The 27,937-nt window shown below is 43.0% G+C and overlaps 1 protein-coding gene across 3 annotated transcripts; it reads right to left on the bottom strand.

Annotated features, from left to right (window-relative positions):
• Positions 1-235: 235 nt before the first annotated feature.
• USF3 (upstream transcription factor family member 3) lies at positions 236-26,942 on the bottom strand. 3 transcript variants are annotated; one of them, XR_008210975.1, is made up of 7 exons: positions 26,830-26,942; positions 17,114-17,178; positions 15,306-15,334; positions 13,145-13,227; positions 12,390-12,486; positions 4,768-11,322; positions 236-766 (listed from the first exon to the last, which is right to left on the bottom strand). XR_008210975.1 is itself a non-coding variant. In XM_052702950.1 (7 exons), exons 3-7 carry the CDS (start codon positions 17,158-17,160, stop codon positions 4,886-4,888), a joined length of 6,693 nt encoding a protein of 2,230 aa, XP_052558910.1. In that variant the 5' UTR covers positions 17,161-17,178; positions 17,769-17,869; positions 26,830-26,935; the 3' UTR covers positions 236-4,885. The 3 variants fall into 3 exon arrangements, 2 of the variants coding, with proteins under 2 accessions (XP_052558910.1, XP_052558899.1); XM_052702950.1 differs by adding an exon at positions 17,769-17,869 and having other exon boundaries at positions 236-11,322; positions 26,830-26,935; XM_052702939.1 differs by having other exon boundaries at positions 236-11,322.
• Positions 26,943-27,937: the final 995 nt, after the last annotated feature.

Genomic DNA, 27,937 nt, shown 5'->3' with positions numbered 1-27,937 from the left:
GGCAGGAGGTTCCATCTCTGGAGGTGTTTGAGACCAGGTTGGATGGGCAGCGTGATGTAGTATTAAATGTGGAAGTTGGTGGCCCTGCCTGCGACAAGGGGCTTGGAGCTCAATGATCTTTGAGGTCCCTTCCAACCCAAAACCTTCTATGATTCTTCAGCTTTATATATTGAGAGCCCCACACCTCCCTTTTCTTTCACACAGGGAAAGAAGCTGTACTGAACAGAACACAGACTTTGAAGAACATTTTCCTTTTTTTAATAAAATACTATTGTGTTCATATCTATACAAATAATTATTACAACTATTAAACAAAGTATTACATATAACAGTAGAAATCTCAGAGCTCTGAAACAAGATCGTAGGCTGAGATATTTACACCTGAATACGACACATTTGTAAAAAGATGTCAAAATAAACAGAACAAGATCTTATTTACAGTTGCAAGATGGTGTTCCTCCTCGTTCATTATATTCTTCTACTGCAGATTTCCTTTCTTCATTACAAAATAAGAAGGGCTTTACACTGGGGCTGTATCCAAGTAATTTACAGCTGGATAAAACAGGAGCACAGCAGCTGATTCTGGGCCGAATATAAATAATTTACATTGTGGAGGGCAACAGCATCTCTGAATAATCTCCCGTGGCAAAATCCATCTTTGCTTTCCTTCTCACAGTGAGCAGGCAGGAACGTGGGGACAGCCTACTGCTGTCTCATTTTGCATTTCTGATTGCTGAAACTGCAAATCGTATCGCAGACTTGAAACCTGCTTGTAAAAATGCAGTTTGATGAGAAAGCGGGAAATGCTTTTTGTAATACAAAAATCTGCTGCTAAGGTAAGGGTCAGCAACTTTAAAGAGGAATATGCTGTTTTTTGGAAATTATCTTGCAACTTAGGAATGGCTTTTGTGCAACCAAGTGAGGACCGTCAGCAAAGAGAAAATGGTTCTTTACCATCACGACCAAACATTTCTGGAAGTCTTTCACCATTCACAGAATAATTCACTAGCAGTACAACACGTGGAGGTAAAGTGTGGGTGCTTTAACTGAGCTGTGCTGTAAGGACAGCAGTGGTGGTGCTCTTAAGGGTTGACAGTGCCATCCTCCACCTATGTGTGCTCAGCCATGGAGCACTGCTGGACTGGGCAGAAAGGAAAAGGAGCAGAAGTGAATGCAGACTGGCTGTGGAAGTGGATGGAGCTGCTTACACGGCTCTGTTAAAAGCAAACACACAGGAAAACCCAACAACGCAAATCTGATCATTTCAGTATGAATAAATTCAGTTCTACTCTTTCTTTCCAAGTCAAGGTGGGATTATTACTGAAGTGACAAGCATTATAATTGTGTGGGAAATAAGGCATGATCACATCTCTCCATGGATCTGACTATGGCCATCCAGAAGCAGAGGGCAGCACAGGTTTTTGAGCAGGGCTGTGTGAGTACATACTTCTCTTAGGAGAAGTAACGAAATGATGCTTGTTGCTGGAAACACCTTTGCATTTTGCCCTGCACTTTGCCCTGCCAAATGATGTGTTTTCTGCACCAAAAACCAGTCGCTAACCACAGTGGCAGCGCAGCTTTAAAGTGCGTAGGAAACCTGTGCAAAATGTCAGAGGCCCTGCGCTGGCACTGCATCTTTAATTCGGAGGCGCTCCCTTGATGGCAGCCGGGCTGTCAAACACATCCCAGTGTGGCTTAAACCATTCCTGGGAGCTGCACTTTGATCAGCCCCTTGCTCTCAGTGAAACCGGTGAGAATGCTCATACACGACCAGTTTGTTGCCTGCTGTCAACTCAGTCTGATTCTGCTCACATTCTCCTAGTTTTCTTAAGGGAGTAATCGATTAATTTACGTTGAAGTACATGCAATTCATCCCTAGGCCATTTGCAATTGTTTGCTGAACACGTTTAAGACAAGCTGGAGGCCGCAGCTCCCCAGTGCTCACTGACTGCAGCAGTCCCACCCCAGAGGTAGTTCTGAACCACTCCCTTTTGCTACTTCTTTTGCTAAATGAAGCAGCGTGGAGCACGTGTCTCTTCAAACACAAAGCAAACCTTCCAGAAAGATACTATGAAACCGTTACAGAAGAGACAATTCCACTCTCAGGATAACAAATGGCAATTAAATCTTTTCCAAATATATCTTTAAAAGATTGACAAGGAATTCTTGTTGGAATTGTACAATTTTGCCAAAGAAAATGCGGTTCTACTTGTAGAATGAAGAGGCAGGGGTAATTAGCTTGCAGTGAAGAAGAAAACAAAAGCAATTCCATAATTAAAAAAACAACAGAAAGTACCTAACATCTCACTTCTTCTCTTTTAATGCAAAATACCCATTCCATCAGCTGTTCAAGAGCACCAACGTGTGAGAAACAATCTGGTAAAAGCGCAATCACCCCAGACAGGGGCACCTGGCCAGGCTCAGCAAGGACAATCTTGAACTATGAATGATGCCACGAGATAGACTACATACTAGAGCCAATTTTTCTTTTAATTAATTGATTTAAATGCCAGTCAGCTGTGAGAATAATAGAATTGGGGAATAAATAGAATTTGACAAATGCCTTCTTGCAGCTAGGTCTTCCTACATTTCCTTTCATCCTAAACAAATGCCATCGAGAACACTTAGCATCATTTATGGCATATAAAAAGACTCACTTTGGCCTGTGGTTGAACTTCAACAGCAACTGTCCTATTCAGTTGGGGTGATGGAGTGGTGTCCATCCTGGTCTTGGTAGTTTCCATCAAAAGTCCAGAGAGGCACAGTGATTACATAGGAACTACCACACCCCATAAAAACAATGTAAGGTACATTCCTCTGGAGGAGAATGGTCACGTGGTAATGAACTTCAAGCCATACACCTCAAAACTGTGCAGCTCCTGCAAAATCACACAGTCTTTGCGTCACTAACATGACTGAGTGGTAACTGCCTGCACTAAAGGTATCCTATGAGTACAATTGCTTTTTGGTCACCTTTGTAAACAGAAAAGGGGAATATGAAACTTACTGCCTGTTCAAAAATCGATTTACAACATAAAAAATAAATACAAAAAAGCCAACGCTTCCAACATGTTCTGTTGTGAATGCTCAAGATCACATTTACCTTAATACAACACCGGTGAAATTTATAGTGAAACCAAACAAAAGGAATAAATATACCCATGCAACCTTACAGGCTCCCTGCAGCTTTGACAAACAGCCCAAAGTGCTGGAGCCTTCCCAGCAAAGGAAACCAATGCAAGTAACAAATGAGTGAGGAGTAAGAACGGCACTTCTACATTCCTCTGTACAGAAGACCACATAATACAACATGCAACTGCTGATTCAGTCCTCCTGACATAATCATCCGTAACCCCTGGAGCCACTCAGCATTATGGATATCCTTGCGCTCCTTTATGGCACCCTATTTGGGATCTACAGCATCAAGGAGACCAGCATGGCCCAAGAGTCCGACCAGACAAAAGTCAGAGTCACATTTTGCTCAATCAGAGTCAAGGACCGGTGGTTGTTGCTAATGCGACTGCAATCACTGCTGTTTGGAAGAAAAGCAGGCTTGCTTTGAAGTGAAATAAATATTCCATCAAATATTTGCACTAAACACACACACAAAAATAAAAATAAAAAAAAATGAAGCACCACCACTCATGCACACACATGCTCTGTCCCTCACACACACACAAAGTCCCCCTTCCTTGTGATGCTCACATCACATCTTCCTGGCATACAACTTTTCAATCTTGACACATTCACATTCTCCCTTCACCCACAACCACATGGGCTTAGACAAAAGGTGCATTCAAGTGCAAAGTACTGATATTATATTAGGCCCCAATGCTGCCAGCAACAGTAAGCAGACAGCGTGCCCACGATCCCCATGGATTCTGTGGGATGCCATGGGCTCAGTGCTGCTCCCGTGTGCTGACCATTACAACAGGGGGCTGTCACTCACAGAAACCAGTAAGCTGGTGGCTGAGCATGGGCCAAAGAAAAGGAGAGGGGGGAAGGGGGGGAGGAAAACAACACAGAAGACATTAAGAAGGTGCTAAACAAGGTACAAAACCACCCTGAGGTAACTTGCAGCATATGAGCAATGAAATGGCAACAAACAGGACTGCTGTCCCCACAGTACTCCAGTAGGAGTACTAAGTTACATTAAAATGTTGGCCAAGTTCAGCAGCAACAGACGCCATCATTAAACAAGATCTAAACAAATTCTTCTTTGAAATAGAAAGTCACACATGAAAGAAAGTTCAATTTTCTGGAACAGTATTTTTAATTTCTGGCCATGGAAACACATGGCAATTTTTGCCACATCAAGTTAGCCTTAACTCAAGTGGATGCAACAAGCTTCAAACAGACAAAAGCTGCACAACAAATGCCTTTATCAATTAACACCAGATTAGCAGAGACCTGTCTTGTTATGAGGCTCCCAAAATATTTTACAAAGGAAAAAGAAAAACCTAAGCCACTTGAAGTTCACCTTTAGTCTCAGGTAAACACATTGTAAGTAAAATGAAACCTGTAGCACTTGTTTTCCTGTGTCCTGTTTGGATATTCCCACCTCTTTACATCCAAGTACTACTGAGAGTGGCAATCAGACATCAGGCTTGATTGTTGTAAAATCAACAATCAGTATTTGCACAGCTCTGAAGTTGCATTCTTACCGTTTATTTGCAAGTAAGCATTGCTATAGGCACTGGTGCTTTAAAGTTAGTAAGGTGGATAGAAAGGTGTGTATATAGATATAGAAGATACCCATATACATACATTTAGGCAAATAAACAGTGATGATACGACTGGTCTCTTCAGGGATGCCGGTAAGATCCACTTTCTTTTTCTTAAATACAGAAACAACTCATCAGACTAGAAGTCAGTCTGTCAGTCTTCATACCGCTGAACTACAGTCATGACCTAGAATATGGCTTATATTGTGGGCAGGTCGGTTTGAGGGCTGCTTGGAAGAATCGGAAGCAGACGTGTTTGCAATGGAAAGCAAAGGTGACATTGCTGAACCATCCGGAGGAAGAGCAGTGGCTATTTCCGGAAACAAAGACGTCAAGTTAAAGTTGGATAAGTGTGACGTATTGGTCATGTGCATTGGTGGCATATCCGGAAGCAAAGGAAAACTTGGCTGGGCAAAACCAACAGGCCGGGGAGGAGACAAGATAGATCCAAATCGATTGTTCAAACCTCCACTGCTCGGCTTCTCTGTGCTCGGATTAGGAAACATTTGGTTGGGAAAGTAAGGGATAGAAATGTCATTGGAGAGAGTGGGGTGGGCAGGAGAGTAAGGCGGGTAGAAGGATGGCAGCGTATTTTGGGGATCGACGGGGATTAGGGCTGGTGTTCGAGTGGCACTAGGCTGAGTAACAGGGGGAATGAAGGACGTGTTGGCATTTATGGGTGGATTCATGCCACCCTCTGGGATAAAAGGGAATCCAAAGTTCTGAGAAAGTGTATGTTGGTCAGAGGCTGCGTTGTCATTGGACACTTGAGGGCCGTCAGACATGAAGCGGACAATACTTCCTCTCTTTTCTATAGCAGACTGCTGGCGCCCAAGGATCATACTGCTGCTGGTAGACAGGGGCAGGTGGGGAAGACTAGGGTCAAAGACATTCCCGTGTCTTTGATTTCCGGATCGATTCCTTTCAGGCTGCCGTATTTTAGAGCCGTTGTTATCTTGCAGAGGATGCCTTGAGCGCTGAGTAACTGAAGAATTGGGCTGACGAACAGAAGGCTGCCCTTGTTCACCATTTCCATGAGAAACTGCAGGGTGAGGGTGAGTTGGCCTCACAACCCCGTGCATGTTGCTGGAGACAGGTGTATTCATGTGGCTCTTCGTTCCATGACTGTCTGTCATCCTCATGGGATTGGACTTTTGTACAGAAATGTTTGGGCTTGTATTTCGACCCTGAATATCTCCCGAGGAAGATGAAGTTGAGAAGGGAATAGTTAAAGAGCTGTTCCTGGTGTTAATTGTACTGATGGACATGTCACAGCTTTCCCTGTTCTGAGCATCGCCATCTCTCCGGATGTGGACACTCTCCCGGGCTGGGGGACAGCTGTACTCAATCGTGGAGGACGCACCGCACTGTGTATTCCTTGGATGTTCTGGGATCGATCGCTGGCTTCCACTGACTTGATCGCCAAGGTTAGGGGCAAGTAAGCTCTGCATAAAACTTTGGTGGCATGTATTTTCATTTTCCCTTGATGGAAGGGAATTTCCTGTTGGAATACCTTGTACTGGCTGGTAAGGCAATCTCTTCTGCCTTTCTACGGGTGGCCCAGTATTCTGACCAATTCGAAAAGCTTGCGATTGCATGCCCCGGAGGGACGACACAGAATTACCAATTTCACTGTTTCTTGAGGCCTGCACATCAAAATTGCCTGCAGGTTGTTGGTTGGGTCCTGCTGGCTTAAACGTCTGGCAATCAGAAAGCCGTTGTACATCTGAGCCAACCGTATGATCAATGGATATACGGCCCTGCATATTGTGAATAACCAACCCTTTATTTCTAGAAGCATCAATATAGCTCCTCATTTCAAGCTGGTCAGATACTCTAGGGCCTTGAAGAGAGATTCCTATTCTCTGCTCTGAATTAGAGGGTGTCTTCCCAATAAGTGCCTCAGCAGAGTAGCTGGAAACTCTGTTTCTCTCCTGCCTATGAGGGGTGCAGGTCATGTCTGACGGCCTGGTTACAATACTTGCCTGCGATACCATTTGCGGCTCTAAACCCCTGGAGGTCATCAGTCTCTGCATGGGATTGTGCCCTGATACATGCTCAGAAGCTGAACCTTGCTGCCTGCTGCTGACATCTTGCTGCTGTTGATGCATAATGTCCTGATTTATATGGCTCTGAGGGTGGTTATGATGGTTTCTGCTTGTGGCAGGATTTTCACAGTTCTTTTCAGGCTGGGAAGCTCCAAAGTGCTGCTGCATCTGCTGCTGCATTTGCTGGTGGTGAGGATGAGGCTGACCGCCTTTCTGCCGTGTCTGATCACTTCCGTGGTGTTTCTGCTGTAAAGAAAGTTGAGGGGCTTGGGTTCCCTGGATGAGATTCCTTTTCTTTTGCATTTGCACTTCCTGCTGTATTGTTCGCTGCTGATGGACGCTGTGGGGTTGAGAGTGGACTGAGCTTTCCCCATGAGTGACATGGTGCTGCAGCTGATACAAGTGATGCCTTTCTCTTAATTGTCCAGCCTGCTGCTGCTTTAAGTAGGGATGATTATTGTGAAGGTGAGATATGCCTTGAGCGGGAACATGCTGAATTGGCTGCAAATGCTGCCCTCCCGTGCCTTGCTGCTCTGAAATTGATGGCTGGGAGTTACACTGAACTTCAGTTTGTCTCAAAGCTGGTGTTACAAAGTTGCTGTTTGATGGGAATAGCCTATTGAGGCCATCTGCGTGCCCCTGATTGCTCAAGGATGCCACCGAACTTGATGAATTAGAAGGCATCTGACTGACCAGCATCTGTGTTTGATCAGCAATACTCTCTGGTGTTCGATTCATCAGTGCCATCCCTTCAAGCCTTAGAGGTGCTGTCTGACACTGCTTTTGTCTCTTTGCTGTAGAAAGCAGAAGGTCATCCTGAACAGCCCTCTTGGCAGAGTCCTTGCGACCTTCGTGGTTTTGCTGCTTTAATCGTGATTCCTGCAGCTGAGGAGCTTGCATGGAGTTTGCCCTAATAGCGTTCAGTTGTTCCTGAGCATACTCACTCATCATAGCTGGTCTTGGAGATGGGTTGACATATGAACCAGATGGAAGAGAGAGACCCACAGTTGCAGGAATGCTTGCTGGCTCTGAAGGCTGGGATAAACTTGAGCAACTCACGAGGGGATGGACGATGCGGCTCTGGTGTATCAGGTTATTCACACTTAAACTGGTTATGCTCGGTGACTGGGAAACTGAAATCTGCAAAGAAGAGTTGGAGGTTTCCACACCTCCTACAGAACAGCTTGGTTTTTCAACTTGCCTACCAACATTTGTTTGCACTGTATCCTGGGCACTGAATTTGTTTGGCGCTGTTTCTAATGGCCCTGCACTGCTTTCTTTCACTGGTAGAGTTTTAAAAGTCTGTTGCTCTCTCTCCAGAGTTGCAACCTCAGTTGACTTAGGTACGGCATCCCTCATGTTAACTTGCATTCCTCCTCCACTTTTCTCAAGGCTTTCCTGGTCAAAAATAGCTCTTGCTGCAAGAGCAACTATGTCAGGCTGTTCTGAAAATGTGCAGTTGTTGCACGTACTGGTTGACGTGTTGCTAGTAACATCTTCTCTGGTGGTATCTGGTAACATCGATGCCACAGAGAAGCCCCGGCTGCTACCAGAACTGGTTGACATCGGGGAGTCTGCCTGCCTGCTGGCAATGAGGGCAGCACTAACTACTTCCTGATCAGAAACGCAGGTGTGGTGCTGGGAGAGTGCATCACCTTCTGTGTTCATTAACAAGAGTTCCTGCTTCTCAGGCAAATCAACATTTGATTCCACTGATTTAGAGTTTTCCATGGGAAAATTAGAATGCTCCCCTTGAACAGCAAAAGAAGAGCTTTTTTCCACAACTGTTCTTTCTTTTGTGAGATCAGACAGCATTTTGGTCAGACCTTGCCCTTCCAACAAGTCCACATCTTGCATGACAACTGAAGAACCCTGCGGAACGTTGCAGGACTCTGAAGTTGTTCCTGCAGTGGAAGTCTGACCTGCCGTGCTGCTCTCCACTGTTGATGCCCCAGAAACCTGAGAACTTGTCCCACGTGCTTCAGTTTCAGAGGGTGTTAAGGTGCCAGAGGGCTCACAGCGGGAGGAAGACTCTGATGAGGCTGAGCTGGTCAGTGGGTTGCTCTGAGGCTGACGCACTGGCAGGAGAGGAGCAGCATCCCTGGCAGTTGGTGGGACCAGTGCCAACCGTTCGGACACCGCAAGCTGCAGTGGCAAGGGGGCCGGCAGCTCTGCCAAAGTTGTCTCTGGTGCAGGGCAGGAGCCCACTGTTTGCTCTGAGCACTCAGCTTCTTTGGAAGGAGAAATACTTGCACCAGTCACCTGCAACGTGGCTAAAGCTTGTGACACTGCAGGAATGTTCTCAGGCAACTCCTCACCCTTTGAATGTTTTGCCACAGCTTCTACAGGAGCACCGTCTGTCTTACCTGCATCTTTACAAGGAACTGCTGCACAGGAAACTTTAACGTTGGTAGCTAGGTGTTTTTTTGTACTCTGCTTTTTGTTTGTCCTTTTTGATTTTGTATTAGACAGAAAACCAGCAGCAGCTTTTTTGGGGGAAACATTTGTTGAATTAGATGCACTAGTTAACACTGAACCGTCCAGAGGCACTGAGGGGGGCACTGAAGCTGGTAATGACACACAGTTAACTGTGGTAATCTGATTATGGACAGTTGTGGGATTGGTAGGGTGGCTGAGAGATAAGTGTAAGCAGCTTTGTCCAGCCATTTGTGATATGCTCTGATTGAGGTTAGCTAAAGCACCAAATGTATTGAGAGCAACATTGGTATTTGGATCTTCGCTAGTGGTGGGTTGAATAATTTGCATAGGGGCTTGATTTGAAGCTCCGGATGAAGACATGACAGGCTGCAATGCAAAAAGCTGCCCATTTAATGAGATTGTTTGGGGATGCTGTTGATTTGACATTGTAACTGAAAATGTTTGTGTAGAGCTAGAAGTTGGCAAAGATGATGGCCTTGGTAATATATGGACAAGGTGTTTTCCTCCAAAAGTCTGTGGAAGATGGGCATTTTGTACAGAGTTGGAGTTTGCAACTGCCACAGGCCCATTCACAGGAACTCTCAGAGAAGCAGAAGGCTGGGCAGAGAGGAGAGGAAGAGGATTCTGACTAGCAGCTTGAATAATTACAATTTGTTGACTGACATTCTGGCTAGGAACTTCTGCCCTGACAATTGGAGGACACGGAGCAGTGTTTGGAGGCTGGAGAATGATGACATTCTGGTTCGCTGGTGCTCCTGTCACAGCTGACGCAACCGGCTGAGCCATCTGAATTACCTGCATAGTTGAATTTAACGGAAGGATACTTCCTGCAGCCTGAGTTTTAACCTGTGGTTGGCTGATTAATGGCTGCATAGGTAGGGATGGGCATGAGGGCAAGGTAACTACAATCTGTTCAGCTGCCTGCCCATCTATAGGCAGAGAAGTATTCAAACTAATGCTCGTTGTCAAAGGTCTGCTGTGAGCAGGAGATACGGTACTAGCCCCGTTAACTGGCTCACTTAGCAGCGCGGTCATTATACTGGATGGTGTTTGGCTTAGTGGCTGGACAGTATTTCCTGCTAGCTGCAAAGTTGTCCATGTGGTCTGTGTGTTTCCAGCTGAAGGCATCCGTGTAAGGCTACTCATATTTTTCAAGTCTGACGGGACAACACCTGTAGAGCCTGAAAAAGACCAGCAGTTCTCCAGGGGACTGGCAGGCAGAGTGCTTATTACAGTTACAGCCTTCATTCCTTCTGCTGCAGAAGTCACGGGCATGTCAGCACTACTTATTAAGTTTGTACTTTTGAGAACATTTACAGAGGAAAAACTATCTGCAGCAGACAGTCTCACAGATGGCACAACAGCTGTGCCAGTAGTTGAAATTACAGAGCTTTCCTGAAATTCGTTCCTAGAATTAGGTGTTTTTGAGCTGGTTGCATTTACGTGTTGAACTTTCTCAGCTTCCATGGAGGCACTGGAAGGAAGGCTGATTCCCTGCACGACTGTTTTCTTTGTTGACTTTGAGCCACCTTCATCATTTTTACTTTTGGGGAGACTTTGACCATTCTGCAGTGCGTTACCTGAAGAACACTGTAGGCCCTGTTCTGTTCCGGATTGAGAAGCGTTCTGTGAGCTGGTAGCAGCGAGCACACCTTGCTCATTTTCTGTGATGGAAAGTTCAACAGCGTTCCCTGCTGGAACCACCTGAGTGGGTGCCAGTGGAGAAACTGTACTCTGAGACCGTGGTTTGTTTTCTGCAGGATAAATACCAGAAATTGTCACAGGAGTCACTAGGTTGCAAGTTCTCTGGACTGGAACAACATTGGCTGTTTGCTTTTGTAAATTATGACCAACATTAAACGTTATTCCCTGGACAGATGCTCCCTGGTTATTTCCGCTGGGTTGACTCCCATTTGAATAGACGATAATGTTCTTTTGAACTTGATCACTAGGAATAACAACTGAGACCTTTGCATTTTTGAGATTCCCCTTCCAGTGGATCGTAGGATCATCATACAGGCAAATATCATTGGCTTTCAGTAGTTCGATGTATCTCCCATTTTCCTTTTGGAGTTCATCCAGTTGTTTCCGCAGTTTTTTTATCTCTTCAGCTAGAAAACAGTGAGAAGAATTCAGGACAACAGCATCAGTGCAAATACTAACTAACCCTACCAAGTGGTTTGGAGAATAAGTTATATATAATACTGAAATAAGCTCTTAATGTGTGCTTTCTTGAACATAATAACATAAATGAAGACTACCCCAATAAACCTTTCTACTGGGCAGGAAGGTAACGAACCCCACAAACTACTCCACTCCCAATATTCGGATTCGTCTTATTAATTAGTTAAAAACATATAAAATAAATCATGTGAAACCAAACACTGATCAGCTTCTTTAATTAACGAATGAAAAGCAAATATCTTCATTGATCTTGATGAAATTGATGGCCTTGTGGTTTTCCAGTTTAATTGCATATAAAAATGACATGCAAAACTAAATAGAATGCCCATATGTAAAGCAACAAAACCCAGCAGTGGAATTGGAGAGAGTTCACCTAATAGAAAAATCACCTAGGATTTTCAAAACCAATCACATCAACAACATGATCTATGTAATAGCATCCCACTCTTTGTGGAGAAATAAAAATCACCAACTATAACATTAGCTCTGAGATTATTTCTGTCACATCTCCACCACTGCATTTGTAAGCCTCTGTTAAAGTAGAATTTAAATGAGGCATCATATTTTTATAAGGTAGGGTGTTACTACTTTCAAAGTGTTTGAAAGGAAGGAGAAAAACAACTGCATGAGGAAAGATCCATCTTTCCAATGAAGAAAATCTAACCCTGAATTTTAACAGAATTTTTTCATCACATTACAGTAGAAAAAAAATTGTGATGGAATCTACTAGGTGATCTTGCATTACCTGTGAGATTTTTCATTATGTTACATCACAAGATGATCGCTTCAAATCTCATAGCTAGAACACGTGCCTGGGCATTTTCTTCTTTTATTTTTTTGAGGTTATTCTAAGATTTCTTTTTGCATGCATACATGTTGGGATTCCTTAAGTCTGTTGATACAAGGAATCCCTGGCTTTGTTCTCAGTACTAACAAATACACAGCAGAAAGGACTGACAGAAATTCTAGAGCTTCTAGAGGACTCTGTACTTACCCTGTTCATTGTTCCCTCCATTTAACAGAAGCTCATCATTCTGTCTTTTCATTTCTGTTATGTACTTAAAGGCCTGATCCAGGATCATGTTCTTGCTCTTTAAGGGAAAAACACACACATGAAATTAGAAAGAAATCTCACTATTACTGGATCTGTCATGATAGATCTTGCACTCGATCCAAGAGGCTTCATTTTAAAAAAGTGCTAAACAGAATGCTTTTCTGAACTTCTTTTGTCTTTTCACCTCGCATGAGGACATTGTCTTCCCTTACTATTAATATCTGACTTTCAGAATTGATTTCATTTCACTATGCCAGTGATTACAGAAATAAACACACACACGTTTAATGAGAACTTTGGAAAGTTGTGGAAGGACAAGCAGGCATCAGCAAGATGATTAGATGGCTATGGACAAATGAATCTTCTCAGAAACACTGCACACATGAATGAAGGAGAAAGTCAGTGAGCCACATGTCCAACTCGTACTGCTCATTACTTCAGCAGTCAGCTACAACACTTTCAGACATGAAGCTCAAAAATCTGTGCAAATATATTAGCATGGCTTTGTATTTCTAAAAAGAAATTCTGTCATAAATACTTTTTAAAATCCTACTAATAGCTAGCAAAATTTCAAGCATGTTAATTCTGACACTTTCGTCTTCTTTGTGAGACAAATAGCAAAAGTAAGTATTTTTACTTCTGCAGACAAGGAAACACAAACATTTTACAGGATGCACATCTGAATGAACGCTTACCTGCTTAAGTGCTGGAGAGCAAGGAATGAGTTCTCCAATTCTGTTTATCCCAGCATTAATCTTTTTCTTTCGATGCCTCTCCACTGAGCAAAAACAACATGCACTATGTCATCTAGTTGGGCAAGTCAACACAACAAGACAACTACTACCAATGGAAGGGTTCATAAATACATTATTTCCTGAGTTACTGGAACCATGAATAATGTGGTAGAATAAAAAATCTCCACTGAAGTAAACTTCAGTTACTGAATTAACACTCAGTGAAATTAACAGCTGTAACATAAGAAACAACAACTTTTAAAGGTGAGGATTTTCAGGGTGCCTTTATGGAAAAGCAGTGCTATCGCAATTCAAAATTCAGGTTTTGATAATACTTTCTGGTTCTAGCTATACAGGCTATCAGTTACTCATTTTTATGTTGAAAACTCTAACTGTTGTGGAAGATCCTATTATGACTGGAACAAAAAAAAGGAATTTTAATGAACAATACTGCCAGTGAGTTACCTATTCTGAAGAAAGTCTGATATTGAAATGTTTTGGCGTTCTGAATAAAGTTCTGTCATGGCTCTGTCAAGATTCATATTGATATGTCATTCATTATGAGTTCTGTTTCGTGCAGCAGGGCTGCTTTTGATACATACAGAAACACACAGCAACCCATAGATGAGCGTATGTTCTACAAGCAAAACCATACTTTACTTCTACGTTATGCTCCTTCACAAAGGATATACTGATTTATTTTAAATAATTTTGTTTCAGTAGTCTCTCACTTCAATTTAGATTTCTCAAACAAATGAAGTAATTTTTGTATTTCAGGAGAGGAAGGAAGTGATCCCGGAGACAGCAGTTACATTAAGTACTATTCTAGCATAGCAAAATAAAGCCTCTTCTGCACGAAATTTATGAGGATAAAAACACACCAAAACCAACTAACCAACCCCAAACCCCAAGGCACTGTCTTCAGTCTCCATTTAGTTGGGAGCTAAGGCACACGGAGATCAGCAAGTCCAGCATGAGAACAACGCATACATCTCATTTGAAGTATTCCCCCAAGGCTCCCTCTGTGCTCTGGGGACTATGTAATTCACCAAGCCTAAGGCACAGGCAATGTGTGAACATCTTTAGACTCCTCCCCAGGTCTAGCACGACTTCAACAAAAGGTCATGTACATTTACAGCAAATGAAGAAATAAAAACTAAGCAAAGCTGTTACTCTGAACTAAAGCTGCATTCCATATTATTATTTATAGGCAAGGAAGAGGTTTGTGTACAGCTTTTAAGGAAATCCTGCAGCCTATCTATCTTCTAAAACAATGTAACAGCTTTGAAGAGCCTGTAACCTCTACATAACTTTATCCAATTAAGTCAGTCACACAAGAGCAGCTGCACAAACATTAAAATACGTTATCTTTGGGATTTAATTTTTAAATATCTTACTGCTGCTAACAGGTGCAGATACCACAGTGGTCATGAAGCACTATTCCTTTATTTTGATAGTATCATCCACTCAGTTTGTCCAGACATTTGTGACTAAGCAAGCAATAGGGCTGGAGGGAGCTTGTCCCCACATCTTGCAGAGATCAGCCCACTAGAGGAAGACTTTCAAAGCTATCAGCAAGTAAAATAGGAACCGAGAATGAGAATGAGCCATCTTAAAATTAACTTAAGATTCTTTCCCAATACTCCTTAGTCTTTAGGAAATTGGCCACATCCTGGTCACGTGGAAACTACTGGGTGTTTTTTTCCACTTGAGGTCGCAGAGACCACACATTTGCGCTGTTTAATGAAGGGAGAACAAGACTCAAGAGTTTAGTACGTTGTATACAAGGCCAAAACCTTCAGACTCTACTGAAACCTGACAGTTCTGCTGATAGTTATCAAATGACGTTGAAAGCTGAATTCAGTGGAGAGAAAAGGCTGCATACTGCACGAGGGATGCAAGTCCCACAGCATACAGATGATACTCACACAGAATTGCTGGAGCAGGCCTAAGGGAGCGATCTGTGCATACGTATTCTAAGCAGGACCACAGAGAGATGTTTGGTAGGATGTTGGGCTTTTTTCCGTTATAAACTATTATAGAGGGACTTTCTCCAGGCAAAATAAGTTATTGAAGAATCTGTGCTTATTTATAGAAGAATCAACAAGAAAAATATTCCTACCTGCATTGTGTGTCTCCCGATTTTTCTTTCTGTTAATGATAAAGGGGGAAACAGTGATGTGAAACAGAAGGAAAAAAAAACTGCATGCAAACAATTTTCTCTTATTTTATTATTTCAATTACAGCTAAAAATACTAAATGTTACACTCTGCTCTGAACAAGAATACAGCAGAAGTAATACTCACAAGGATTGGTATTAAACAGGCATTAAATAGTTTCTACAAAAAAATCATTAGCGTTCAGACTCGAATTAATTTCAGCATAGCAAGACAGACAATAATAATCCATTTGGTTATTACTGCATATTTATTGGACAGAGCTGGATTTTGATTATTTTGTTCATCAAAAACTAGTATGCTATCCAATGCTAAATATTATAATCCAAAAACTAATTTTGACCAACAGGCTAAGCCAGTAATTTGTTTGAAATGTTGCTTTTGCATTCAAAGAATCAATGAAAAGGGAGAAAATACTGCAGTGCAAACAGATTCTTTCAGATCTGTTCCCTTCAAAAATCAACCTTCTGGTATCAAATACGCTTCCTTTGTCAGAAACCAGAATTATCTTTCCTTTGCAACCATTCCACTGTACTGCCTCAAAATTCTGTCTAGATATAATGTGGGGATGTGAGGCTTCTCTTTGTTTTCACACGTTCCTCTGGGATTCCTGGACCAACGGCAATCAGATGAGAATCAATGTGCAATGCCTCAAATTGCTTTTGCTGGAAGTCAATAAATTCTAAACACGTACTTCATATAAATAAAACCAAGTGCCCTGTAGCTATGCAGTAAGCCAAATATTTCCAAGAAATACAATAAAACAACACACATTTTTTCTCAAAAAAAGGTATTTCATTTAAAAAAAAATAGATAAATATTTCAAAAGACTTCTGCCCAGCAGTGCCTCTCAGTCTGGTGGTTTGGCTACAGTATGCAAAAAACAGTAGTATTTTCTGCTTTCCACTCACTATTAAAGCACAGTCCAGATGTAACAAGAAACCTGGAGTGAGAATATAAGATATATGTGGATGACACGAGTGACTACTATTGGTCACACACCTTTTATACTTTGAGTCGATGTACTTTTATTTCTGGTAACTCACCACCAAACAGCACGCATCTAGAGTAACGTAGTGTTTACAAGACAGCGCTGTCGCCTGCACATCTCAGTTAACAGTAAACTACAGTTTTCTCAGAAGATGATCACCTTTAGTTAGCAGAAAAAATATCCTGCATGGCTTGCTAGCATAAGTTGGATGCTGTAACTAAGGACTAAAGAACTACACTGCCAAACCAGGTGTTAGATCAATAAATTACTACGCAGGAACAAAAACTTGTAGAAGTTGTGATGAACCCTCAGCCATTTGGTTATAAACTTTGGTTATAGCATTGCTATTCAACCTTGGATTGTGTTTTGAATTTCAGCAGAGATTTGTGAAGATCTACATTCCACTGTAACTGGTGAAAGACACCTATACCACTCCATCAAAAGGAGTTGCTGTAATAAATACAGCCTGCACTCTAACCTAAGTAGCGGTGCAGTCACATGCATCTGAGTAGCCCGTGTGATAAAGAATCTCTTTTGCCTTGGTGGTCGAGGTAGATATATCCTTGACAAATAATTTAGCATGGATAGAGGAAGAGAGAAGGGGAGTTTTACAGCCATAGTTAACAAACTTTTGCAGGAATCCCAGTCAGCCCTCAGAACTTCTTAATAACCTCATTAGTAAATTTATAACTAGAAATTTTGTCATTACAGTACGACCACAGACTACGGAACTGCAAAATTCATTTTTTCACAGAAACTCACCGATGTTGCTTCTTAGTAGGTGTCTCATTTTCTGTCATTTCTGGCATGGTTTCAGAGAAGAGAACCTGATGAAAATTACAGAAAGAATTAACAACTGCACTCTTCTGGATTCTTTGCACATGACATCATTTCGCCTTTGACCACAAACACAAGGCCTTACTGTTACTGGACAAAACACCAGCCTGAAAGAAAACTCCTTAAGATGAATTTACCATTAAGAAGCAGGCATGCTTTATTGTGGCACTGGGTGCACAAGGAATAACCTCACCTAGCAGGCACACTGGGCACAAGAAGTCTTCAACTTACATACACTTTAAAGTTGAATAAGCACTAATGATTCACTGCTACAAACTATTTGGTAGAAACAGATTGGATTAAGGCCACTTGGCATGCTTTGTTTGCCTATTCATTTGACTGGCAAATTTAGTGGCTATGTTCAGTTGTTATTCTTCTTTAATTCCCTATGTATGTGTTGCCCCTGTTCCTTGTGGCTTACCACCATTATTACTTCAGTACATTTTGCAAAATATTGTGAAAGACTTGGCAAGACACATTATAAAGTATCCTGCAAGACACTGCAAGAGATATAGAAATGTACACTGTAACATACTGGTACAGTCATTACATTACTACAAGGTGTGCAGAAGTCCATCACCTTTCTGTAGATAGACTGGTCATGTGGCCATTAAAAATGAAGTACACCTGCATCGATGCCTTGTGAACCTCTGCTGTCTGCGAAGAACTGGTTTCCATTTCCTCAGTTAAAAAAAACCACAATTATAAACTCAACTATTTTAAGAAAGTAAAAAGGAAAAATAGAACATAAATTTGTTGGGTTTTATTTAATGGGAGGAGGTACAGCCAAACTCTTTTCCAGTCAGCAGGTTTCTTCCAAGGGATGCTGTTCCCTGCCAAATGCCATCACATTGAGTGCCAGCCTTCCTAATTGTCACATGTAAAAATGAAGTTTGCATTTCATATGCTTCAGTTCTGCTGGGATTCACAGCCCCCTTCCTGCAGAAGAAACAGGGTGCAAATGTATGGTTAATATTATTTTAATTTCGCTTCACTGGGAGATTACTTCAAGCCAGAAGTTCATTGAAGTTCATAAAACTCAAACAGCATTTCAAAACAGTCCTGTAGGGGTGGTATGAATAAACAGGACCATGTCCATTAGCTAATTGAGCTGTTAGTTCATTTCAATTTTCTCCTAAAAAAGAAGCAGTTAAATGTATTAAATAGCTCTTACATACAACGCTTGAGTACCTACTTCAAAATTGTAACTTGAGAAAGATGGGGAACTGAAGATTTTTTTCCTATTCTTATTCTGTAAGCACATAAGCATATAGAATGGGTTGAAAAGGACCACAATGATCATCAAGTTTCAACCCCCCTACTGTGTGCAGGGTCGCCAACCATCAGACCAGGCTGCCCAGAGTCACATCCAGCCTGGCCTTGAGTGCTGCAGGGATGGGGCAAAAACCTTTGCATTTTATTTGATAAACCTCAAAACAGAGCACGCAATGGTAGGGAGGTGGTATCTGAAAGAGCTCCTGAACACACAGGGTCCAAAAATTTTAAAAAGCTGCCCAGGGAGAAACTTCTATGGACTGCTAAATAATGTTTATCCTCTTTTCTTCCTAGCAGCCATTGCCCCACCAGTGCTTCATTTCTTTACTATTTATTTTATATTAAGTGATACTTCCAAGAGAGATTCATTTTCTGATTTGCTGCAGCAGGAGACAAGTATTTGCTCTATAAGCTCAGGGGCAAATACATTTTAAGTTCACTCATGCAATACACTCACTCGACCCAGCTGAATAACTTCTGCAGCAATAATGCTGCAGATCCCTAATTCTTCAGACAGATCAAGGATGCAATTGGCCATTTAGGGTTATTTATTCTCAAGTTTTACATAGTTTATAGCTGTCATAATGTCAGCTTGAAATACTGATTTTAGTTTAAATGCAGTGTCATCCCCAGAAATTAAATTCTTTCTCTTCAGGAGATTTAAGTTCAGTGTAATTTAATCAGTGCTATGGTTGCACAGTTCTTATTAGTTTCATGCACTTTCAGTCATGATTTATGGATAAGATCAATTCCAAGGCATAGGTAACTTCTACACAAATGCTCTCTCTTCCTGCAAGCCACAGTTCTCTTTATTCTTATATACTTACTCTTGGAATGCTCTGTTACAGTCTTCAGTGTATGTTCAACCAGCTCCAACCAGAGACTTAATTCAAGCTTTTAATCACAAGCAATGCACCCTTGAGATAAAAATCATCACTGCCTTTGCTTTATCCCCCCCTTGAGACACTTCTATTGCCATTTTGCAGTTAGCTAACAAAACGACAGCAGGAAATGAAACTTGAAACTCTATCTTTGCAATTGTTACCAACATACCAACTACTTTTGCTTATGAAAGTAACCTGTTAAGACTACTGGATAGGAAAACAGAGGGAGAAATGGCCCTACTCAAGGCAGTGAAAATCCCCTTGGTATTTTTTAGTTTCATTCTGAGGAATCCAATGTTTTCTTCTTACTACACTGTGTCTACTCTTCCACACACTCGTGACAACTGGGCCCAATGATGAACCTAAGCAAAGTCCCTCGAAGACATGACATTCCCAGATGTTTATAAAAATTGAGCACGGGCAGAGAAGAATGAGTAAGGCCAGCAGTGACAGTGACGGTGAGTGAACAGATGCTCCTCTATGATCAGCATATTCCTGCTGGCTGACTAGTTCAGGTGAGCCAGATCACCACACGTACTTGTTTACTCTTTATTTCTTTGTTTATTAAATCAAGGAAGGTGTACGAGGGATTGAAGGGCAGGCAAGAGTTATCTTGACTTTTCACAGAGTACACATTCCCAATCCATACCAGCTGATTGCTTCCTACAGCAACTAGGCTGCTCTGTGAGCTTCTGCAAGAGTCAGTGACAGCAAACCAATGCCAATAAACTACAGCGTGCTATAAAAAATTAAGTGGGTTGTATAGTGTCTGACAGCAACAACAGATGGGGATAAAAGCTTCACTGCTTTTACAATTTCTGACTTACTTCTTTTGTTTGTACTATCTAAATTCAAAGACTATTTTCCCTCCCACTGACATAAAGCAATTAAGTTTCACTAAGGCTATTATATAAGATCACGTAAGAGAACTGGAAAGCAAGCTTTCTCCCCCTTTCTCTCCTTGCCCTCTCCCTCTCTCTCTCATTTTAATTTTATTTATTTATTTTTTTTTGTTAAACAATATTGCAGGAAGAAGCAGGCTTATCATGCAAGTGATGTGCCATCAAATTCATTTTTGTTTATAATTTTCATAATAAAGTCACAGCTGCTCATGACTGTTGACTAACACATGGGTTCAAGAGAGCATTCCTCAGAAGAATCCTGACCAGATTTGCTTAAGAAAATTCTAAAGAAGTTCTTAGTTTATTTGTCATTACTCTTGCTCTGGCACTGCTGTCCCTTTAGTCTCCAAGTTTAGTATCACATTCACTTAAACCTTAGAGGAGGCATAAAGGCAGGAATATCACTCTACTGAACAAAGCCCATTACCTGCTGCTGATGTTCTCAAAGCTGCAGAGGCATCTCCGGACCTCTGCACGTAGCTGTGAGCTGCTACCGCCCCCCACCCTCTGTGTGGATGATCACAGAACTATGGACAGACCAAAACGACATGCAGTGCTAGCAAAGAAAATGCCTACACAAACTGTATCCCATGATCTAGGGGAACTGTTATATGGAAGCAGGCATTTGAGGATGAAAAAAAAAAAAAAATAAAAATGATGACCACGGAAAGTCTCAAGACGCTGCGCTCTGTGGACACTTTGTTAAGATGCACAAGTCACCATGTACCAATTTCATAAAGGAAGCAAGAAAGGAGGAGGCATTTCTCTAAGTTGCAAGACAGTGTTCCTTTCCATGGTTTTCAGTGATCTACTGTGCATTCCAAAACAGAAGATTAGTTTCAAATTGAAGACACATCTAATTATGTCACATTCAACAAAGCTATCCAAGACTCTGCTTTGGTGGGCAAGGCTAAGTGGGTGCCAAGTGGCTTGTGGACAACTTCCTTCTGTGACAGGACTTCTACCTGCAGTAGCTTACACAAGTGCTGCATACAGGTTGTGAGCACATTTCTACTGCCAGGTAACAGCATCTAGTGGTGAGTCAACTCTTTCTGGCAGCACGCTGCCTAAACAACAAGTGATTTCTTCCTGAAGAAGCTGTAACCTAAGTCTTCACGGTCTCTGACTCCTGAAACCCAGATGATTATTTCTAATTGAGGATGCCTTACACAGGAAAGCTCTGTCTGAAACACCAAAGACTGGTGGAATAAATTAGAAGTTACAGAGTCAGCAACAGCTAACCTAATTCTGCTTTATAATACGCCCTTACCTTCAAATGAAATCTCTTGATTTGTCACAGGGTTGCATAATCAATGTAAAATCAAAACAAAAACATTCTGGCTTACAGCATCCAGAATGCTATTGCTCACTTCATTTTTAGGTTTTAATCTAAGCTCTTATCTGTCGTGCACCCATAAATGATCCTCATGTAGTCTGTTTATAAAACTGTGTGTGATCTTAAGTAAGTATCAAGTTAGCCATAAGAATGTTCTCTTACAGCTATACTGTACATGCAAGCACTCTAACTAACAAGTAATGCAAAATACCCAAGAACAGAAATGTGCAGGAGAGTTTAAACTTTTTTAATACATCTAAACAGATGAGCATTAACTACAATGGATTACACAACGAAGTTCTTAAATCTTTTACAGGTTGAGGTTTGAGAAATATGACACAAAGAACTGAACATGTGATCTTAAGACCTAAACAGTTGCGCTTCCTGTCTCAACTACAAAGCTCCCTCACAACACGCAGAAGAAATCCATTGTCAGATTTGGTTACAGGGATCTTTCCGTGTGAGAAGATTCTTCCCAATGAATCTTCAGGGCAAAAATAGGCAAGGCACTATGAAACAGTACTTCTGCTGCTGTCTGGATGTGCTTCCAAAGCACCTGTTGAGGCAGCATACTGCCGCGTCCTTCAGGAAAGGTCAGCACAGTGTTCCTGAAATGGTCCTTTCACTACTATCAGCTTTAAAAACAAACGCCACTACCCTATGCCTGACAAAAATGAACAAAACCCCCACAGTTCTGCAGCAGAATTTTCATTGCAGGCTGCTAACAAAAGGCTTTAGTGGATGGAAGAAGGCTATTTCTCTCCTTTACTCTTCACAGTTTTTTTCTAGATAAAGTGGGCCTAATTTCTAGTTTCAGAAATAAGGGGTTCACCTTGTGATCTGGATGTCTGACAGTTTTGTATCTTGCTGGCAGGGATAAAGCTGCAAACTATTTCAGTTTGATTTAACAGAAGTACAGTTAAAGATACTTGGGAACAGGTGTGCATCACAGACACTTTCTTAACAAGCACATCTTAAAGAAGAAATTTAAAATCAGAATTAGTATATGCTATATATCAGAATTACAGAATCACAGAATGGGTTGAAAAGGACCACAATGATTATCTGGTTTCAATCCCCCTGCTACGTGCAGGGTCACCAACCACCAGACCAGGCTGCCCAGAGCCACATCCAGCTTGGCCTTGAGTGCCTCCAGGGATGTCCTCCAAGAACAGCCTCCTTGGGCAACCTGGAGCTGGTGGTTCCAGTGTGTCAGCACCCTCTGTGTGAAAAACTTCCTCCTGATATCTAACCTAAACCTCCTGTCTCCGTTTAAAACCATTCCCCCTTGTCCTACCACTATCCATCCTCATAAACTGCCCCTCCTGTTTATAAAATGGCACAAGATCCAAATCCATAGGAAACCAGAATTCCGTACTTCCACAACTGTAAGAACTAGTTATTCAGCTTGGGGGGATTACTGTACACGAGCTATGCAGCAATAAGCAGACCTGTAAGCACCAGAGAAAGCAAACAGGGCACTGCAGAAGTTCAGCACTAATAGTGGAACAGAAGCTGAAAACAGACCTCCGAGTTCTTACTTTGCAGAGGTTTATAAGAACTGAGTAAAGGCAAAGGACAAGAACAACAAACAGACCAATATCACAATTACGCAAGTCTTACGTCATTAGAAAAGCCTTCTCAAAAATGCTTTACCTCCATCTGCTTTCTCTGCATTGGTCTGAAACCACATTGCAGTTGCCACCTGTGACTGACTTGGCAACAATATCTTGAAAGGAAACCAAGAGAAGGAGATCTCCACTGTGTTCTTCAGCAAGGGATAGCTTGAATATATTAGTTTATCCCCTTTTAAGTGGATAGGCTTATACTTCATTTTTTTAAAGCTACGTACACTTCTGAGAGTTTATGTTCTGAAGTCACTTAGAGTATTACAGAGAGATGTAGGCAATGCAGAGATATGAAAGACAACTAATAGTTCAAGCCTGGTATATTGCAAAAAAAACCAAACCAAAACAAAAAAAAAAAACATTAGCTTTTCTTTATTATTTTCATCAGAAGCCAGATACTGGCAGAGTTAACGAGTTTCACTCTAACATGCTAAACTAGGTTTTCTTAGTCAATACACTGTCCTTAGAGCAATAATAGGAAGATGTGCAGGGAGGCCTTAACTATTCCAAAATTACGTGATGTTGCCTCTCCCCACCTTCACTGGTAGTGCTCCCAAGGGACCGAACTTGAACGTAAGACTAAACAAGACCGAGATGAAGAACACTAGTGGAGGACACAAGTTACAAAGTGCCTGCAAGTGAGCGGTCCTTAAAGCTGGAGACAAGCAGAACACGTCTTCAGAAGCCTGAGAGTTCTAACACAATGAATTACGGAACTATTAGGAACATTAATGTTGTCAGATGTTATGCCTACATACATGCTGTACAATCATTTCCATAAGAACTCCTTGCGTGTACACATAGCTAGACACATGTTTCCACTGCCATTCTGATATTCATGGGAGCATTCAGTTTTATATTACTTAATGGAATTACAGAATGGCTTGGGCTGGAAGGGATGCCAAGGATCATTGAGTTCCAATCCTCCACCACAGGCAGGGCCACCAACTTCCACATTTAATACTAGACCAGGCTGCCCAGGGCTCCATCCAACTTGGCCATGATCACCTTCCAGGGACGGGGCACCCACAACCTCTCTGGGCAGCCCAGAGAACAATCTCAGCTGAAAGGCTGTGATGCAATACTTACTATCCTTCAAAGTGGTGCAGTGAGTATATTTACAAGTTAACTATTAAATGCATTTCCAATTTAAGATGCAAACAGCCTTATTAAAATAAATACCTTCTTGACTGAGGATCCTTCATGCCAAATGCAACTTCTAACTCCCCACAGGCACATGTCATTTACGGTTATTTTTAAGTGCACCTTGGATCTAAACAGTTATTATAAAGACATGAACGCTTGTGGACTGGTTGTTGTCAAATCCAGCATGTCCTTCTCTCACCCTCCATATGTGTTTGTTTATTACTCCTACCCAGTTTAGTACCCCACTTCAATCCACACGTTAATTAATTTACCTAAAAACTGGCTGTGCCTGGTTACAGTGCCACATACCTCACGCCAACCTGCTTTGCAAAGCAAAAGTGCATTTGAACGGAGCTCTATTCCAAATCATTCTGTGGATTAATTTGTTCTATACCTGGAAGCCTGAGGTGTTGTTATTATTTCAGCACACTGAAAAAAAACCTAACAAACATGCAACACATAACAGGAGCTCTTTAATTCCTCTCTCTAAAGAAGTCAGAAGCCCCTCTACATTCACCCAAGAGGCAAAATCAGAAAACTGGAGCAAGTTGGCCAGTAGTGTCAGCAGAACACCAACACTGAATTTTTGACACCTTGTTGACATTGTCTTTTGAATTTCAAACTAAAGCTAACATTCAGCTAGTGTCTCCACAATGCACACAGCAGGGCCATGCCAGCAACATATCACAACGTCATGCAGGTGACAGTCAGTTCAATCCATCCCTGCTCAGCTCCTAGATGTACAGACTGCTTGGAAAAACAGGGATTGAAGCAGCAAAGCCATCACCTGGCACCCACAGCCTAATCCCCCCCTCACGGCTATCAGACTCTTCCAGGCTTCACCATTTTTTCTCCTTCCACTCTGTTAAATCTTCTCTAAGGGACTCATATCCAAACAGCTCATCATTTATATCTATTCTCAAGCCACTTCGTGTGGCTAATGTTATTTTAGACACATCTTAAAACCATGCTTGGAACAAAATCATTTTCTAAGTTTAGCTCCCACAAACTGATGAGCACTTCATCCCAAAATATACTTTTGGGTCATTATTACAGCATTAATTGAAAGTCAGAATTAAGCCTCTAACACCTCATAATAACAAGAACCATTCACCCATAATGTATTCCTTCCTGTTTGTCTGACTGCCGCACGTAATTTATGTGTGATAAATAGCACTGTGCAGTTTGTTAGTGCCATATAATACAATCAATGTAACTAAGACTGCCCTAGTGAGCTGTACAGGGAGGGAAAAAAAGCTGAAGTCATGCTTCCAAAGCAAGCCTTTACATTACCTGACTTCAGAATGCTTACTGTACAACATCAAGTTATCTTTGCTCAATATTTTTAATAAACGTGCGTCTGGCTGCATTTAACAGAAAACCAAGATGTTATGTGAAAAATAAAAATAAAGCAAAAGCAAAGATGCGATTCCCTGCGTGGTTATGGTCAGTGATCCAACATACTCCCACATCTCTATTTGCCTTCTCATTTTCTCCTCTTCCTTACCAACAGCCCTACACCAATGGCACTGTGTGGCTGCACCCAGCTGTGCATGTGCAGATGCGTGCTGTCCCTTCTGCTGTCACAGGGAACTGCCTTCTACATGCCCTACCCTCATTGCAACCCCAAGTCCTGAGCTGTACTTGCGAGGTGCTGGCTTCCATGGAATAAGGGCTTCAATCTCCTTTACTGGCAAACTTAATAGAAATTGGACAATAAGCCAACATTGCAGGGTGGAGAAGGAATAGATGAAGCATGTCCACGAGATTTCTTTCCTTAGGAAATCAAACTGGAAACACACCCAACAGGAAAATGTTAGTTAGCAAGGCAGAAGAAAAGCTGTGAAGAAGGAGGACTTTTGCATCACACTCTGAAGCCACACTTCTAGCCCGAGCTCTCGCACAACAAAAGCACCGACACGATGCACGACACGTCCTCTGCACTACACCTCAGAGACGTTACAGGTGAGAGCTATCACAAGCGACAGAAAGCACCTGCTTTTCGCTGTCCGAAGTTAAAACTTCCTGAGCACCGGGTGACGGCTCCCGCCTCGGACCTCCAGGATTTTCCAGCAATAACCTCTATTTCCTCAATACCGCTACCTGCACGTTTCCCCCGCTCCGGGCGCTGCCGTCTCACCCCCTCCTCATCTCGCAGAGATGCCGCCCCATCAGACAAAGGGGCTGCGGTCGCCCTTTACGCCCCGGGGCGCCCCGGAGGCGGAGGAACGCGGGAGGCCGACCGGACGCCTCCAGCCCGGCCGGACGCGGATCCGGAGTGGGCTCGCAGCCCCGCTGTCGCCATGGCGACGGGCCCAAGCGCGGCGCTCGCCCTCGGCCAACCGCCGCCTCCCTCACAGGCAACGGTCGGCGAAGGGGGAGGGGCGGCCACCGGCAGCACCCTCAGCCCCAACCCGCTCCCCTCCGCTCTTCCCCGGGCGCCGGCCCTCCCTCCGCGGCCCGCACTCACGGGGGGACTGGGCGGGCTGGGCGGCGGCGCCCCCACGGCGGGGACCATCCTCCGGGCGGGCGCCCAGTGCCAGCGCGCCGCCGCTGCCTCCGCTCTCCTGTCCTCCCGCGCAGCCTACCCTGCTGTTAGCACGCGCGGCTGGCAACAGCCAATCGGACGGCGAGGGTTCAGCCCTGCGGGCCAATCGACGAGCGTGGGTGCAGGAAGGCGTCCCTCGACACGAGAGGGCGGGGAGAAGAACACGCAAGGCCAATCGCCGCCCCAAACACCTTGAGCGAAGCCCAATCAGCGGCCAAAGAGATTGAGAGTGGCGTGAGGACCGTCAACAAGTTAAGGTGGCCGAAACAGGAACTGTCGTAGAGGGGCATTGCGACCGTCCAATAGGAGAGAGAGAAGGGAGATTGGGGGCGGGCAAAAAATCTTAAAGAGCAAGGAGCCTGCGGGAGACCCCGCCCCTGGCGGCGGCACACTGGAACGGGTTGCCCAAGGAGGCTGCGGATGCCCCATCCCTGGAGGCATTCAAGGCCAGGCTGGATGTGGCTCTGGGCAGCCTGGGCTGGTGGTTGGCGACCCTGCACATAGGAGGAGGGTTGAAATTAGATGATCATTGCGGTCCTTTTACCTAGGCCAGTATATGATTCTAAGAGCTCAGCATCAGCAGCAGGCTCTGGCCACCCCCTAAAACTGCATTTATAGGACAACTCAGCTCCCAGGTAATGAAATAACCTTTGCTGATTCCTTTTTTTCCTTTCCCCTCACCCTTTAAGGCACTTCATCCTTTAATAGCAAATCTGAAGAATAAATAACTAATTCCAGCTGCTGTAGGCACAGAGAATAATACCCTTGCAGGCACAAAGATGTGATGAAAAAGACAGAAGCATAGGGCAGGCATGACAGAAGATAGGGTCTTACAGCTCCAGGTGGCCAATGGTAGAGGCCAGTGCTAGGGCAGAATAGCCTCCTCAGCAGTGCCCCCATAAAGAGGGCACAGGAGGCAAAAGGTTTCTGTAGGCCAGTGGAGGTCATAGGAATGAGGAAGGACAGATGGACCTTCCAGTACTGAGCAATGTGAAGCGTTCTACCACTCAATTAGAGAACCCTGGCATTA

The sequence above is a fragment of the Tympanuchus pallidicinctus genome, unplaced genomic scaffold, assembly GCF_026119805.1.
Source record: "Tympanuchus pallidicinctus isolate F22 unplaced genomic scaffold, pur_lepc_1.0 scaffold10, whole genome shotgun sequence".
NCBI classification, from domain to species: domain Eukaryota; kingdom Metazoa; phylum Chordata; class Aves; order Galliformes; family Phasianidae; genus Tympanuchus; species Tympanuchus pallidicinctus.
The sequence above is the reverse complement of the archived record's forward strand: the minus strand, read 5'-3'. Positions and strand labels throughout refer to the sequence as shown.